At 37.3% G+C, this 16273-nt stretch overlaps 1 protein-coding gene across 4 annotated transcripts in view; it reads right to left on the minus strand.

Annotated features, from left to right (window-relative positions):
* Positions 1 to 16273, minus strand: part of LOC149942877 (uncharacterized) — a 206986-nt gene that overhangs the window by 128763 nt on the left and 61950 nt on the right. For 3 of the 4 annotated variants that reach the window (XM_090177978.1, XM_090177977.1, XM_090177981.1), the window contains exon 2: positions 1834 to 1908. The exons of the other annotated variant lie outside the window; for it this stretch is intronic. In XM_090177978.1, coding sequence (XP_090034104.1) covers positions 1834 to 1908 — 75 coding nt within the window. The remainder of the gene's footprint in view (positions 1 to 1833; positions 1909 to 16273) is intronic. 4 annotated transcript variants of the gene reach the window in all.

Raw genomic sequence — 16273 nt, forward strand, 5'->3', positions numbered from 1 at the left:
GATTTAGTTTAATTATAATTTTGTTATGTATTTTTTATTACAATAATAGTTCTTTTTATAAAGTACCGTGGCCTTCGGGTTTTAGTGTATCTTACTTTTACAAGTCTACAACTAGTCGTCAGATGAATATAGGTTTTTCTAGCGCGCGTGCAAATCGCTCGTGCGCAAAATATACTAATAAAGCTGTGTCTTGTGACGTAAGAGCAACATTTAAACAAGTTGGGCAAGACCACTTTTTATTTTATAAAATCAACTATTACTATATTGAGATTATTTTTAGGAAAAAGCTCCTTCCCTCTAAAAAATCCAATCGTCCCGGTATGTCATTGGTTTGATAAAACTCTCGTGTTGGGAGAAAATTCGGCCATTAAACTAGTATGTGACCCTTAATTTGACTTTTTTTACTTTAGTTCAAAACCTGTAATCGGTAATGAGAAACCTCCATTGTAACGTCTCCGTGTAATAATGATCTTATCAATATTCTTCTTGCGTAGTTTGATGGATTGACTCGTATCAGTTATCAATGTCGCTTTGTACAAGAGGACCCCAAAACCGTACCCTCACGAGTAAAAACTTTTTTCCCCAATCATAATGAGTCCACCATTTTCTCCTTTCTCGCGAGTAATATAATCCCCACCGATAATTTATCCACTAGATATAGTTCCCTTTTTCGCCACGCGGTGTTCCCCGCTATTTTGATTAGGTAAAACGAGTCCCCGATTCTTGGCCGCCGTCTTATTAATTGCGGTGGATGCCGAGAAGAAAACTATAGAGCCCCTTTTATAGCCGAAGAAAGATGGGCAAGAAAAGAAAGTGGACGAAATAAAAAGGATATAAATGGTTCTCGGGTTCTACGCCAGGGGACGCCCGCGAACGCTAAGAAGAGACAGTTACCAACGCGGTAAGGAAATTCCGCCATCTATTAATTTGCAACGAAACGTGATTATGAAGGGTCGTAAAACATATCGCTCGTTACTCCCCCCCCCCCCCCCCCCGCGCGCTTATTATCCGGCCCAGAAAGCGGAACCACCAACGTTTTCCGGCGAAAATCGCGCTTCTTGTCTTACCAACGCTTTCCACCCTGCTCATCCTCCTCCTACATACATATATCCTTGTGGTTCCATCTTATCGGACGCTACTCTCAGTATCGTCACCCGCTGACTTTACCTTTTTCCCGCATTTCTAAAGAACCGTTTTTAGAATAGTGGTATGTAAATGAACAAAGGAATTTACACGAATTGTCATTGGGAAGGCTGGAACGCCATTTTTTTATTAAGAATAAGGGGGAGAGCTTGAATTTCTCAGATGTAAAAATTAGCCAGAGAGAGAGAGAGAGAGAGAGAGAAAAAGAATATTTTGGTTTTAGGTTTGTTGGAAATTAATGAGGCTAGAAATAATATTTTTTTTCCATATATACGCGAATATATACATACCTCGATTTAAGTCCGCCTAAAAATAAGTCTTAAAAAACCGCAAAGTGAGAACTAGTAGGGTTCGTTTGGGGATCTAGGGTCCAGAGAGGAAAGATGAAAAAGAAAAAAATGTACAAAAGGGATTCGAAAGGAAGCTTAAGACGAAGAGAGAGAGAGAGAGAGAGAGAAAAGATTTGTGTTGTAAGAAAAATAAGATTTTGCATATCAATAGTGATTTTTTAAATTTTCTCTTTCTTCTCCGATGTGAGTATGTTTTCATTGGTGAATTAAGTCAGGGGTGTTATTGTAAGCGTTAGTGAAGGGGGGGTTTGTGCCGGGGGATGCCATTTGGGAAGCTGTTCGGATTGTGATAGAAAAAAAAATAGTGTCGGAAAGATGAAAGAGAAGGAAGAAGACTTACTCCGTTTCCGCGTAAGAGTAAAAGACCTTTGCCGCCCTCAAGTTTTACAAATCTCCAGTTGCCGAAAGCATTGTTCTGCAACAAGAATAAGCCCGCATTATTATTATTTTTTTCATTTTTCTGGTCTTTGCATCTCGCCTTTTTTATTATTATTTTTGGGGCTGTCGGAAATGCTGTAGATATTTGGGAATTAACGATTTCAATTCCTAGAAATATTTCTTTGATATATTTACTAATGGTCGCGGGGAAAAAAGCTTTTTAATAAAGTGTTATTTGTTTTTGTGTAGAGATTATGCGCCTGATTAACGGCTTTTATTCCCCATTGATTTTGAATTTATTATTTGGGATTGCTCTTTTCGAATTGCGGAATATTGTTTTATCGAATCTTTGAATAAACCTTACCTGAGAACCAGAATATTTATATTTCGAATAAAAATCCAATTACGGTTAGTTCGTAGTTAAGTTATTAAATAAAGTATTTATAATTTAATAAATACTTAAATAATTATAATTATAAAAATTTTAATGTAATTTTTAGAATAACGTGAATAAAATATGAAATGAGTTTATTACAGAAAGCTTTTAAAACGCCCATCTATAACAATGCTATATTGTTTTAAATTTCTACAACATTTCCGCGCTTTATTTCGTTTAGCGAAGAAACATTTTTAACCCAATTTTGAACCATTTTTTTAATATTTTATTTTTCAACCACGGTGCGTGGCTCTGTAATTAGGATGAGCTTCATATGAATAATAAATTTATTTCTGACTTGTTTATGATTCAATTATGCGTGGGCGATACAAAGCGATATTTGGGTTAATGAATAAAAAATTTGGACAGAAATGGTAAAAAATACAACAGCTCATGAAAAATGAAACTTTTCTGTTTTTCGGTTATCCGTTTTTTTAACGTTATTTGATGAAACAAGGCGAGGAATACGTAATTAGCAGTCTGACTTCAAAAGTCGTCAATAAAGCATTCAACGTCTGAGTCAAATTTTGTTTAATTATTTAAATTCGCGGCTACAGGGCTTGAATAATTTTATCGAATTTTATAAATTCATTTTTGATTTAAACCTAATCTATGCAGACAAGGCATATTAAACCGATGTAAACGGGATTTCATTTTTAAAAACGACGTTTGTAAGTATAACTGTATAGTTACTTCTTTTGGCTTAAAATAAACCGAAATAAATTTATTTTATGGTCGTCTATAGAAGGTTTATTACGCTAAGATGGACGAACAAATAAAGGAGGAAGATATTTGGAAGAAAATGAAAATTATGGAATAAAATTATATTTTTCCGTAATTTAATTTTTTTAGATTACCGAAAATAAATATACAATGGGGACGCAATTTTGATGGGATGTGATGTATAGCAACTGGCGAAATGTAGCCTGTTTACATTGAACCTACATATCCAGTTGGTTAAAGGAAAATTATTTACGTCGTTATTTGTTGGGAAAAACGTGCTAATCCCGAGACTTTTGGCGAAAATTGCAAAGTTTCTACGTAGCAAAAGTTCTAGCTTCAATAGGTCGAGGGTGAAGCATTTACAGAGGCTACCTCTTTTTTGATCTGTACCGCAACCATCCAAACTTGGCGTTAGTATTCTATTCGGGGAAATTGTAAATCTGCTTTTCTCGGTAAATGTAAATCGAATAAGGTGTGAGTTCCCGCTGGGTTGCGAGAAGAGCAATAGCCTAATGTATTCCGCCGAGATAGGTCCTTCAATTGAAAAGTAGCTTTCGGAGGTAGTTCTAGGTAACTAGAAAAACATACAACTCGACCCGTGTGTACTGAGCTTAAATCAAGAAAAATCTCAGTCATTTCCACCGAATTCCTTATTTGCTTCGCCGATAAAATCCACGGTTGTTCATTTCCCTCGGCTGATAGCCTGATAATTACAACGTGTGAGCTTTTGTATTATAGCTTTTGCAAATAGTGATTTCACACTCTAAACGGTGGAGCTCTATTTTTGGTGTTGCCCAACTTGTTTCACTCTGTAAGTTGAATTTCTTTTCCAGGGTATATGATCGTATTAAATCATCTTTTATTTTCCATGAAATAACTACTTTGAGTCACGTCTCTACGGCGCTCTTTTTTCAGAGATACCAGAGGTCAAAGGTGTACTCGGACCCTGATGCGTGTCACACGAACCAAGTGTGTACTATATCCCAGTAAGGATTAATAAATACTTCCCAAAGAAGGTCAGGTAGTGGCTAACCTGCAATTTGATTAAGTGGGATCTCGAGTCTGTTTTAAAAACTAAACTCTCTTAATGAATATTCAAAAAATCATAGACTTTGAAATTGGGATATTAAATTAAATTTTATCTGTTATCCCGTTATTAATACAAATTATTTTATTGTCTTTGGTTCATGGACCTATGTCAGGCAGATCACTATTTTAAATAGATTAAAAATTTAATCATTTTTAATATTTATACAGCCAAAGCTACAGACGAAACTTAATCCTAAATTTAATCGTCTTGTATAGCGCGTGTTTAGTATTATTATCGAAAGTGCGTTAGGGAGTTGCTATAAACGGGGTAAAGGTGCCTGGTATTATTTGCGCAATCTGGAAAAGCTTTTATAACGTCGGAATCTTGTCCGGAATTTAAACCGCGGCATTAGGCCATATACAGCGATACTCTTCTTTCCGGGATAAAGTTTATTATTAAACGCCAAAAGCGGCCCAGCTCTAGTAATCGAAGTAGTGCCCTCTACCGGAGGGTTTTCGGGATTTATTTTTTTTTCTACCTTTTTGGGGGTCCGCTATCATCTCTTTGGCAACATTCCGTGCTCGGGCACTGTCCATACGGTTCCGCGTCGTCGATGCAATCTATTCGCGAACTAACGACGTGCGGAGTCACGTTCAACAAATAAAAAGTGAAAAAAAGGAAGGGAAAAGTTCGCAAAAAATAATAAAAAGGAGAGAGAGAACGAAAATGAAAAACTAGAGGGAGCCAATTACCGTATCATCGCCAGAGCTTTCGGGCCGTCCATTGGGTGGAGAAAAGACGATTTCGCCATCTAGCGGCAACGGATGGGAGGTAGATGGATTTATACGTATACTCTATATCAAAAATGGTATGGGGGGGGGTTGGAAATCGCGTTTTGTAGGCAACTCCCATTTTTCTCTTCGCAGATAAGAAGTGTACCATCTCTTGGTATAAAGGAACGCTTTATCTTTCTAGAGCCACAAATGAATTTTTCCCCCCACTTTTTATATTTTGAAATCCTGTTTTCTAGGAACTGTTTGTGTCTTGGGTTTTGTTTTCTTACCTTAGTGCGTTTGCTGAAAATTGATTTATTTTCGCTGTATTTCTATTTAATGGGATCAATCAATCGATAAAATGAAATATCAGAATATCAGGTTACTTCTCAATTTTATGATTTTTTCACTTAGTTTCATTTTTCATTCTAACCTAAAATATTCGCGTGTGTGTTCAGTTTTTTTCTTCAAACTGTGGATTTATTCGGTCTCTAACAATAGATGTATTTTTCTAATATCAAATTAAGCTAGCGCGGACTTCCTTATTGGTGGATAATTGTTTGGCGTGGTTCTCGACGCGAGCGCCACCTATCCATTCTCTTTGTAAGTAGAGCGGTGATAAATTTATTTGGAACCACGTCGCTTCTTATTAGGGAACTTTCCGTTTGTTTTTGGGGGCCTAATACCCCGGGTCTTAGCTCGCGAGGAAAGGGTTGAAAGTCGCTCGAGGGTCAAAGGAAGGAAAGATTTGGGAATGACCCTCGCTTATCACGACGTGTTCCAATCGGACTTTGGCCGCGCCGCCAATTTCCAAAGTATTTATTGGCTATCGCTTGTCAAAGCCAGTTCCGTAACTCAAGGAAGCCAGACCTAAAAGCGAGTGTGCGGTTGCACCATTTCCGATACTTTCTCTCTCAGCTATTGCGAGATACTTTCCCACAAAACGAAAGAACGAGCTAAAGAAAACGGCACCAGGGTGTCCCTTTTCTCTCGGTAAATCTTCCCACGGAAAAATAAGGGAAACCAGCAAAGATTCGGCCCTTTTTACCCTACATCCACTATTCCGAGTAGGGGAACGTATAAATTCAGTCGGTACACGGGGAGTAGTAATGATTTAAGGACATCAATATTTATACTTTATCAACGAAAGAAGGTAGGTTTTAGATTTGTAATATGGAATGTAGTGTTTAAGACATTCAACAATAGGTCCAAGCGGGAATCCATACCTCTACTTGGAATGCTTATCGAGGTAGCTTTTCATCTCGATCTGGCTGACGGTTTTTTTGACGTCACTTTGTTAAAGGCCGACTACATAAATCTTCGGTTTACTCTGTCTTTCACTGGAAGTAGGCTAACTGCATGGCACACGTGTATTGCAGTAAGCCTACTTCCAGTGAAAGACAGAGTAAACCGAAGATTGATGTAGTCGGCCTTTAACTTAACAAACAACAACGCGAGAGGGGAGCGCTCGCAGACGGGATTTTTCATATAATAAAATATGTTTTTTTTGTGATAATTTCATTATTCTGTAATGCATATTTTGTGTTTCAAAGATTTTTTTAAAAATGTTTTAAAATTTCCAAAATAATTGTTTTTGTTGGGGACCCATCTTAAATAATATTTTAAAAACCTTCGTACAACTAATTAGATCAGGAATCCATACCTCTACTTGGAATGCTTATTGCGGCAGATTTTCGTCTCAATGTGGCTTAACAAACAACTACGCGAGAGGGGAGCGCGCGCAGAGGGGATTTTTTACTCTCGTAGGCGGGGCCAAAGCCGTCAGAGTGATCTTACCATACGCGATACGCCAGGATAAGCATTCCAAGTAGAGGTATGGATTCCCGGTCAAAGTATATCAATTTTATGTTTACATTCAAGGAGTGTTTGGTAGGAGTGACCACTATCTTCAACACTTCACTCTCTTAATGACCGCCATTGTGGGGGCGTATTGTCTCTATACGTCAGCAGTAAAGAAAAGATGGTAAGGAACGCGTGGATATTTTAGCGACGCCATTTAATTAAAAACTTCAATAAGTCCGGGCTATCTGATAATCTTTTTATTATTTTGATATTTCTTTCCTTCCGCCGCGAGAATAATTCATCTTAATATAAGCGGTCTATTAATGGTCGATCCATTTCGCTCCTCTCGTGGCGCCCTCCCGTGTTAATTTCTCGCCTGATTACTCGCAACCCTTCATCCCGGCGTCCGAGGGAGATCCGCTATAATTTCCCCCTTCTTTGCGATTCATTTCTTTCTCCTCCTGCCCGCTAGAGGTCTCACCCTTCTCGTTGATGACGCTCTTCAAAGGCGAGGGCCGAGAGTTCTTCGGAACCCGCCACCCGATGTCGCTACTCGCGTTTTCTAGGCTATTACACTCTGTGTCTTGTTGTAAAAATGCTCAGAGTAGCGGATTAAAATGTATAGAAGTATATCGACGTAAAATAATTTTTTCCCCTCTACGAAATTATCATTTACGTCTCGTTAATTTTTTAAATACTTGTACACCGTTAAATAATATAATTTTTGCTAAAATCTTGAGGTTTACTTTAATTTTATACGGTGTAAGCTATGAGCAACAAACACAGCACCCCACACAACAAAAGTCGTGCATTTTCTTGCGTACAGTTTTCATTGGTTAGTCGCTTTAGCGCCTGCTGCCGTCGGAAGGGGAAAATTCGGAAATTGTCTTCCGCCCCCTTTCCGTAAAACGTTCAGCGAAAAGGCTCGTCCAATGAAATTTGTACACAACAATGCGTTAGCGTGTTTAAAGGCTAGCTGCGTTCTCCTTGCGTTTGTTGCTCCTATAGCTGTAAGTGTGAGTATATTTTTAAGATAATTTCAAATATAGTTTATTTTCAAATATTTTTCTTCATTTATGATTATAGGAACTGTATCAATTTAATTAAAATTTAACAAAGATTAAATGTAAAAAAACCCAGAAAACGCCTATGACCAATGAGTAAAACATCAGATTGCGGGTTTAGAAATATATCCTTTTCAATCGCAAATTGAGTAAACCCAATACCAAAAACTAGCGGCGAAAATTTAGCTTTCTTGTCACGTTGTTAGTTGAAGAGCTCTTTTCTTAGGTGAGCGAGATGATCGAGATGGCTCCCTTATTTATCTAAGAAATAGAAAAAGAAAAGTAGGCTTCACTTCCTTCAGGGCGTTGTATCGAAGAAACTCACCGTGGGGTGAAGGGGGCTGTGATAACGGCTACAAGCTAAACGAGATGAGTTTGATATGGGGGGGGGGGGGAGCCAATAACGGTATTTCTCAAACGGGGGCGAGCCACTAGAGAAAAAGGGGGAAAAATAAAAGCGAAATGTCGTCGCGGAAAAGTCTTTAATCGGCGGCTCACCGAGAAGAGAAATAAAAGTGAAATTTTCGATTCTCTTTAATTCATCTAGGCTTGACGGAAAAGCTGTCACACGCAGCGCGAAAGAGCTTGCAAACTTCGCGGCAAACCTGAGAAAAACACTCGGTTTTAGAGATGTTTAGATGGGATGAGGATGGCGAAGAGAGGAGAGTTGCATCCTGACCGTATCGGATTTAGCAGCGCCGCCGAAATGGATGGTGACTCGGTGGCCCCTCTTCGCTATACAAGACGTGCCGCGGATAAAATGACCCGCCTCTGTGATCCCCAGCTTCTCTCCTCTCCGCCTTAGTTGGCAAAACAAAATAAAGGATACCCGCTGGTCGGCTCGGTCCGGCCCCGCAAATTATATTCTTTTCTTTCTTCGAGCCACGTCTATAGCGAAGAGTGCCCGATAAAAAGGACATCGAGCCTCTTTGCCCCCGTTGCCCTGCCCTGCCCTCGCTACTTTCCCGGTTATCGCCACTCTTGAACGTATAGCTACGGTATACTTGGGATAGCGATGGCGGAGGCTGTAAAGATAACTGTAAGAGACAGGCAGCCAGGGGTCGTACATCAACGAAAGAAAATAACATACAAGTTTGTAAATTCAATTATTTATTTTTGGTATTTTTGCCTTGGAATTGGAAATGCTTTCCAGTATTTACGGTTTTATAATAATAATAATAATAATAATAATAATAATAATAATAATAATAATAATAATAATAATAATAATAATAACAATCAGCTAGGCTAATACTCAAGGCACCGCCTTAGGCCTAAGTCTTCAAGTGACTTTTAAAGCCATTAATTCAGGTGGCCGGTTACAATGCGTAGATTTAATTAAATCTGAAAATCTTTTAGAAAATTTTAAAAATTGGTTTTAAATAATTTCTGTGTTTTAAGATTTTGTGGGATTATGGATTTTCCCTCAATTTTCTAAGACTTTTATTTCGATTTGAAAATATCCAATTGTTTTCTTTTTAAATTCCGGAATTTCGTAGATTTAGAATTTCTCTTCGAATGAAGGTTTTAAAGAAATCGAAAATCATGGCAAAAAGTAATTTGACCGTGAAGCTTGAGACTTGAAAGAATGAGCGACCCTAGGGCCTTGGGTCAGGTCCTTTCCTCGGGCAACGAATTACGCAGTCATAACAATTTACCTAAGGATATACCGGATCAGCAGGGGGTGGGCAGATTGGTCGGGAACCTGACTGGGGTATAGTCTCGCTTGGCCAGACAAGAGAAACAATTTAGCCTTCGCTCTTATACGGGCGGGTTGAGATTTTGGCTGATTTTGTTCGGTTCTATAGCTTGCCTTTTTTTCTATAATATATATAAGGGTATCCCCCCGAAGCCCGTCTTCTATCGGTTTGGTGGCCGAAATTTCGCATCGCATGGGTGCTAGGGGTAAAAGAAGAAAATAAAATGAATTTGAAGCGAGTGGAAATCTGAAATTGGCGAAACTGCGTGGGAACACGCGCGGAATAGCTATTTTGCCTTTCTATCTTTCGCTTCACTCGCTTTCCGAGGTTGTAGGTGCGGCCGCCAGGGAGCGCTCTTACGACTAACATTTACTTTAATGGGGGATCAAGATTTTCTCAGCTTTCTTTCACTTTCCTAGACCGGACATAGTTTGGAACCGTTCCTTTTATATTCAACCATCTACGCAACGTATATCTCACTAATGCTCTTTTTTTGGGGGGAGAGGGAAGCTACGGTGTTTTTATTTTTTGTGATTCTTGAGTAGAGTTCGAGACACTAGATATATTAAGCCGGTTATACAAAACGCGTACGGGAGAATGCCTCGATGGTAAATAAGTTTCGTTTTCCTAAACTGAAATCAGAATGCCAAATTATTGAAACAATAAAATATCTTTAATTCAGAACCAATATTTTGTTTGTTGATATTTCAAACCCTTAGGAAACCCAACTTTGTATATGAAGCGCGTGAAATAAAAATAAAATAAATCAAATAGATATTTAAATCGAAACACAGGTTAGATCTCTATATTATATAAATTTTTAATAACTTATTTTAATTAATTGAATATTAATTTTTAATACCTTATTTTATTTTAATTTAATTAATTTTAGTTTTTAATATCTCATTTTAACTAAATGGATATTAATTTTTAATACCTTATTTCAATTAAATTAATATTAATTTTTAATACCTTATTTTATTTTAATTTAATTAATTTTAGTTTTTAATATCTCATTTTAACTAAATGAATATTAATTTTTAATACCTTATTTCAATTAAATTAATATTAATTTTTAATACCTTATTTTAATTAAATTAGTATTAATTTTCAATACCTTATTTCAATTAAATGAATATTAATTATTAATACCTTATTTCAATTGAATTTAAGCAAATTCTAATGTAATTAATCCGTCTAATGTAATTAATCCGAAAACGGATTGCAAAGTTTAAATCAATTTACGCGTATTTAGCAATGATTTAGAAATCATGGAACGACCACGTTCAATTTATTGAACACCACGCAATTAACGACCCTTAATTCGGTATTAAATTACTCATTCCTATATAACCGAATATCCACAAATAAACGACGAAATATAGAATTAATTCAACGGAAAGATCAAATTTTATATTTCGCAATTCCACAAATTCCCAGAGCTTCGATTTATAATAAAATATACAACCAATAGGTATAGATATCACGACATATACGTTTGAAAACTTTCGTATTCAAATTCCCGGCGGAATTTATCGGCAATCTTTACATCGAAACTCGAAATTCTTCCGAAAAATAAAATAAAAAGTGAGGATAAAAATGTAAGGGTTTAAAAGAGAAATTGGATCAAACGTGAGATCCCGGGCTCGCGTTCGGCAGCCTAGTCGTGCGCGGGTTAGGATGAAATTCTCAGCCAGAAGTGAAAGCGATAAAAAGATTCTAAATAAAAAGAAATAGAATGAAAAATTCTCACGTGGAAAATTTCCTCTCAAGTTACGGATTTTTTTTTACAATTTTTTTTATATATAAGAAAAGAACAGAGGAATAAAACCTGAGACGTTTTGAATCTTGAAGTTATATCCACACTAGTGTATTTTTATGACGTCGATTTTATTCTAAGGGCAATGTATGCAGTTATGTGATGGTCAATTTCGCGACCGTTACAGCGTTTAATAATTAGCAAATAATTTAGTCTACGAGCGCCATTAACATCAGTACCATCTATCGGGCAAACTTTTAAATTATTTTTTTTACAAAAGGAGAGTACCCGAGGTGTTTATTGCCGATTTAGTTCAAAGTCGGGCGTAATGTAGACCTATATGAGATATGAAATTTCCCAAAAGGAGACGTTGCACTACCCTTTCGATTTGCCATGGCAACCGAAAATGTTTTTGACTACAAAAAAATCTCCATTTAAAAAAGCCTAGCTACGAATTTTTTTTTTAATTTGAAAATCACGAAATGGGTAATTTAGACCACATTTAGGAAAATTTCATCAAGTTTTGGTAAATTGGAACTTTTTGGGGTAAAATTGTAACAATGTGTGGGTAAAATAAGGAAAAAAATCTAATTTTTGTTTTAAGTGGTCAAAAACATTTTCGGTTGCCATGGCAAATCGAATGGGTAGTGCAACGTCTCCTTTTGGGAAATTTCATATCTCATATAGGTCTTTAAGGTCTACATTACGCCCGACTTTGAACCAAATCGGCAATAAACACCTCTGGTACTCACCTTTGTTAGTGAATTTTCATCTACTATAATCCAGCAAGAAAAGAACTTTGACTTCGGCAAAATATGTGAAGAGAGATCTATCGTAGTATTATTTAATGAGCAACGACTTTTATTTTACCTAGTCTAACTTGTTTTTTGTTATATTCTCCGCGTATAGGGGGCGCGGTGAGAGTGGCGTGCTGTAGCGCGAAGAATGTGGGCCTTTGGTCTTCGGAGGGAATGAAGCGAAAGGGATGCTGGGCGCGTAACAGCGTGAGAGATCGCGAACCATTTAGCGTGAAAAGCATTATTCTTTGTTTCCCCAAATTCCTGCGGCGCGTGAATGACCTATATATTTAGTAGGCAGGCCGAGCTACCGCCGAATCACCTGACACTTCCTTTTCGACCCGAGGAAAGGGTAAAGTTGACTCCGGTCGACGCCCATTGCGGGGTCAGGTTTACCTCCCACCCTCGTGTCTATCCGTATTCGATACCTCGCTGTATCAAAAATATTCTTCTGGGCCAAAAATTCTTTCGGGCCGCGCAGAGAGGAGCGCGGAATAGCGCGAGAAACAAATGAGCTTTTGTTCCACGCCGGAGTACTAGGCCACCCTCTCACCCCTTTTTCTATTTTTTCTCGACTATATTTCGCATCTATCTCTTCCCCCCCCCCTAGAGCCCATCTTTATGTTTGGCGGTATGGGAAACATTTCACCATTTCTCTCTCGCTATAGCTCCGGAATAAATACGGATTAAAAGATTGCCGGTATCTTCTCGCTTTTAAAAGTAATCAGAAAAATTGCCCGAACCTTTGAAACCATTTTTATTTTGTAACTAGCTGGGGTACCCAGTATTTCCCGAGAAAATATAAGTATTAATAGGTATATTATTTCTTCTAATGAAAATTTTAACAAAGTTTTCGATGATATACTCAAATTTCAATTTGATATTTCTTAGACTAGCGTTAAGGACAATATTAACCAATTATACGTTGATTAGATAATATTTTGACTTTTATTATACGGCCTAGTGTCTATAGAAGAAGGCTTTTAAAAATAATTTAAGCTTTTTTCGTGTGTATGCCTAAAGAACTAAGAAACTCGGTCTTTTGGCTAAGATCAAAGTGTAATATATTGTATATAGCGGATATACCGTAACCGTCGAAAACCACAGTCCGAGTACCATGATATAATATACCAAATGTGGTCAACCTAAGTTGAAAACTGCAGTTTCCTATAGAGGACAAATATATATATATATATATATATATATATATATATATATATATATATATATATATATATATATATATATATATATATATATATATATATATATATATATATATATATATATATATATATATATATATATATATATATATATATACAAACACTCATCCTTATGTATAAGATGAGTAAAAAAACTATTTTTGGTAAAGTGGGGCGTAAGTAGCGATGGTATAGTTGCGCAAATTTTCGTATAAATTGTTTTTTTAAGTGCATCAATAGTAACATAATCTTTTATAAGTATGGCGGTTATGTATTTTATTATATACTACCAGAATGTATATAACGTATTCTACTAATGTGTTTAGGTTCGTAGGGGGAATACATAATTGCAAAAACAAGAAATAATTATGCATACAACCATACCTTTCGAAGGTAACGTTCCCCATATCCCCCCCGGCTACGCCACTAGCTCCTACTAGTTTGAAAAAATAGTACCAAATCAAATTCAGTATTTTGGGGGCTTTTTTTCGAATCTGAGATACTTTACTTTTGGTGCTACATTAGAAAAAAAAACAGTCGGTACGTTCGAATATTTCTTAAGGTCAAACCTTAAAAATGGGTGCTAGCAAAAACAAAAACAGGGAGAAATATCTAGAGTTGGAGCAAAACAGTCTTCGTTTCTCTAAAGTCAAATGAAGCGCGGTAAATGAGATCCTAGTTTTTCATTCCCTGGTAGGCTTCAAAAAAAAAGGTAAAAACTTGAAAAAAAAAAACAACTTAGGTAAAAGTTGCATCTCGAGTCATTCGAGTTGAAAGAAGTCGCCTGTCCAAAGGCAAAACCAAGTAAACGCTAATTTTGAAATTTTTTGATTTTGTAGTGTAAATTCAAGCGCATACGCGACTTGCACACCTACTGTCAAAATTTCCACCGTACAGAAAATTCCTAGATGGTATACCACTTACATTACCATAAGAAATAATGTTAATCATAATAAAGAATCTGAAATATTCGAAATTTAAAAATGGCGTTTACCAGGTTTTGTCACGGGGCAGCAGATCTTTCATTTTGATGCTGCCAACCTTTTGGAAAAATGGGGGATGGAAAAAGTTTAAAAAAGGGGTTTTCCCGAAAAGATCTTTTAGACAACATTTGCCCGTCCATCATTTTAACGTTAGCAGGATTTTTTTTATCCTGATCTCGCGTATATGTCCTGGCGTTGTTGCTTCGCAACGGACGTCGCAGTCTGGCTTGTTATTTATAACGGCGGAGGCTTTATGAATATTAAATTATAAAGCGTCTCTTCCAACAACTGACACCTGACAAAAATTGGGAAGCCGACGTTGCCAGAAACTGCTCCGCGTAGTCACCGCTATACAACGTTGCGCCGAATGTACCCCCACTTCCGACTTCGGTTGAAATGTCGAGTGATATCGTCACGGTCGATGTTGGTCGCTTTATTTACCACGACTGTACCCGCCTTCTATGGCTTCGTTTTAACGTAAAGTAAAGTAGTTCGCGTATCGTCCTAAACCGAGGCGTTTTTCTACCGTGACTGTACCCTGTTATCGGCTTTGGTTTATAATGTCGAGTGATAAAGTCGGGGCTTATTCGTCTTCAAAGCAGCCTGTTACTTGGGCGAGGGTCGCCTTACTCCAGCGTATTTGGACGATATAAAAGGCGAAAGGCGGTGGCTGGCAGCAATTAGGGAAGGGAGGGGGTGGAGGGGCCTCTGAAGGGGCCGACTAAATCGGGGAGGATGAGGGGGGCATATTCTGACACTTAATTAGTCACGCAAAGCTATAAACAGTGACATAATAATTAATACGCGCTCCCTTTCCATATTGCGAGCGTTGCCAAGAGGCGAAAAGAATACCCCCTTTTCCGTCTGGAACGTTTTCGCCCCCTAGCGAAAGAATTAAGCGTTAGTGATATACTTGGGGGTTTTTTTTCGTCTTAAAAATAGTCTGTTTCAGACATACCAAGGAATTGGATTTTTTACATTTTGATGTCGTGTTTACGACCACGGTTTGGCTTCTGGTTGCTCTTAAGCAAACCAAGAAAATTATCCGCCATCTTTTATTTATTACTGGCTTTGAGTGTTCCGAATTAATAGAAACGGGTTAAAGTGAAATACAAATAATAAAATTTTAATTAAACTTGACAATGGGGCCACGTCACGGCCAACGCCAGAAGTTTCGAAGTTTTCGTTCACTCGGAAAACAATTTACTATTTTAGCCGATTTTAGCAGACGAAAAATCCAACAGTTTATTAGCTTCTCGAGTTGACCGCTACGTGGCCCTATGTTCACTGAAAAGAATAGTTGTAAAATCAGCCAGAAACGGCGTTTCCATTTATTTTCATTCGATTTAATTTTTAGAGTGAAACCACTCAGAAAACGTAATAAAATTAGTCGTGTAATAAAATGTATTCGATTCTAGGAATCCCATTCGACCGAAAAAGCCGCACTTTGACGGATTTAGGTTTCGGTCTAATGGGATTGACCCATTCGACCGAAAAACCCGCACTTCTCCGGGCTTAGGATTCGGTTTTATCCGTTTCAGCATTTGTCAGAACAGCATGCAGTGTTACCTAACCTAACCTAACCAGGCAATTTTTAAAGTGGTCAACTCATTTGCCCACTACCACCACAATTTCCTTTCCATTCCTTTCGATTAGAAAAATACAAAACCCGCCTTTGGGCTAATTTCATCAAAAACATTGGCGGAATTCAGTCTAATGGGAATTCGGTCTAATGGGATTCGGCGCAATGGGAAGATACCGATTCTAGGACGTTATCCTCGCGAGTTTTGTTATCTGAGCTTAATCTCTCTTCCGTCTGTAACTGTGTCGTTTTCATTAAGCCATAAAACGTTGCTTTATTAGCCTTCGTCATACGAGATGGCTTTACTATCATCGAAACTTTTAACCCTTTTGATGAAGTATTTAAAATTAATTTGAATAGATTTTTAATGAACGACGCTCCAGCGGGAATAACCGTATTCTATAATTAATAAACAAGTAAGAATAATTGAATTCCATTTTTTTTAATATATTAAATAGGCTTCGGAGTAATTAAAACTCTTTCAATAGACCCTTTAATTAGTCCAAAGCAGGGATCGTATAAATATTTAATCGGGGTGAGCAACCCC

This window comes from Leiobunum rupestre, chromosome 6 (genome assembly GCF_980474605.1).
Source record: "Leiobunum rupestre chromosome 6, qqLeiRupe1.1.hap1, whole genome shotgun sequence".
NCBI lineage: Eukaryota > Metazoa > Arthropoda > Arachnida > Opiliones > Sclerosomatidae > Leiobunum > Leiobunum rupestre.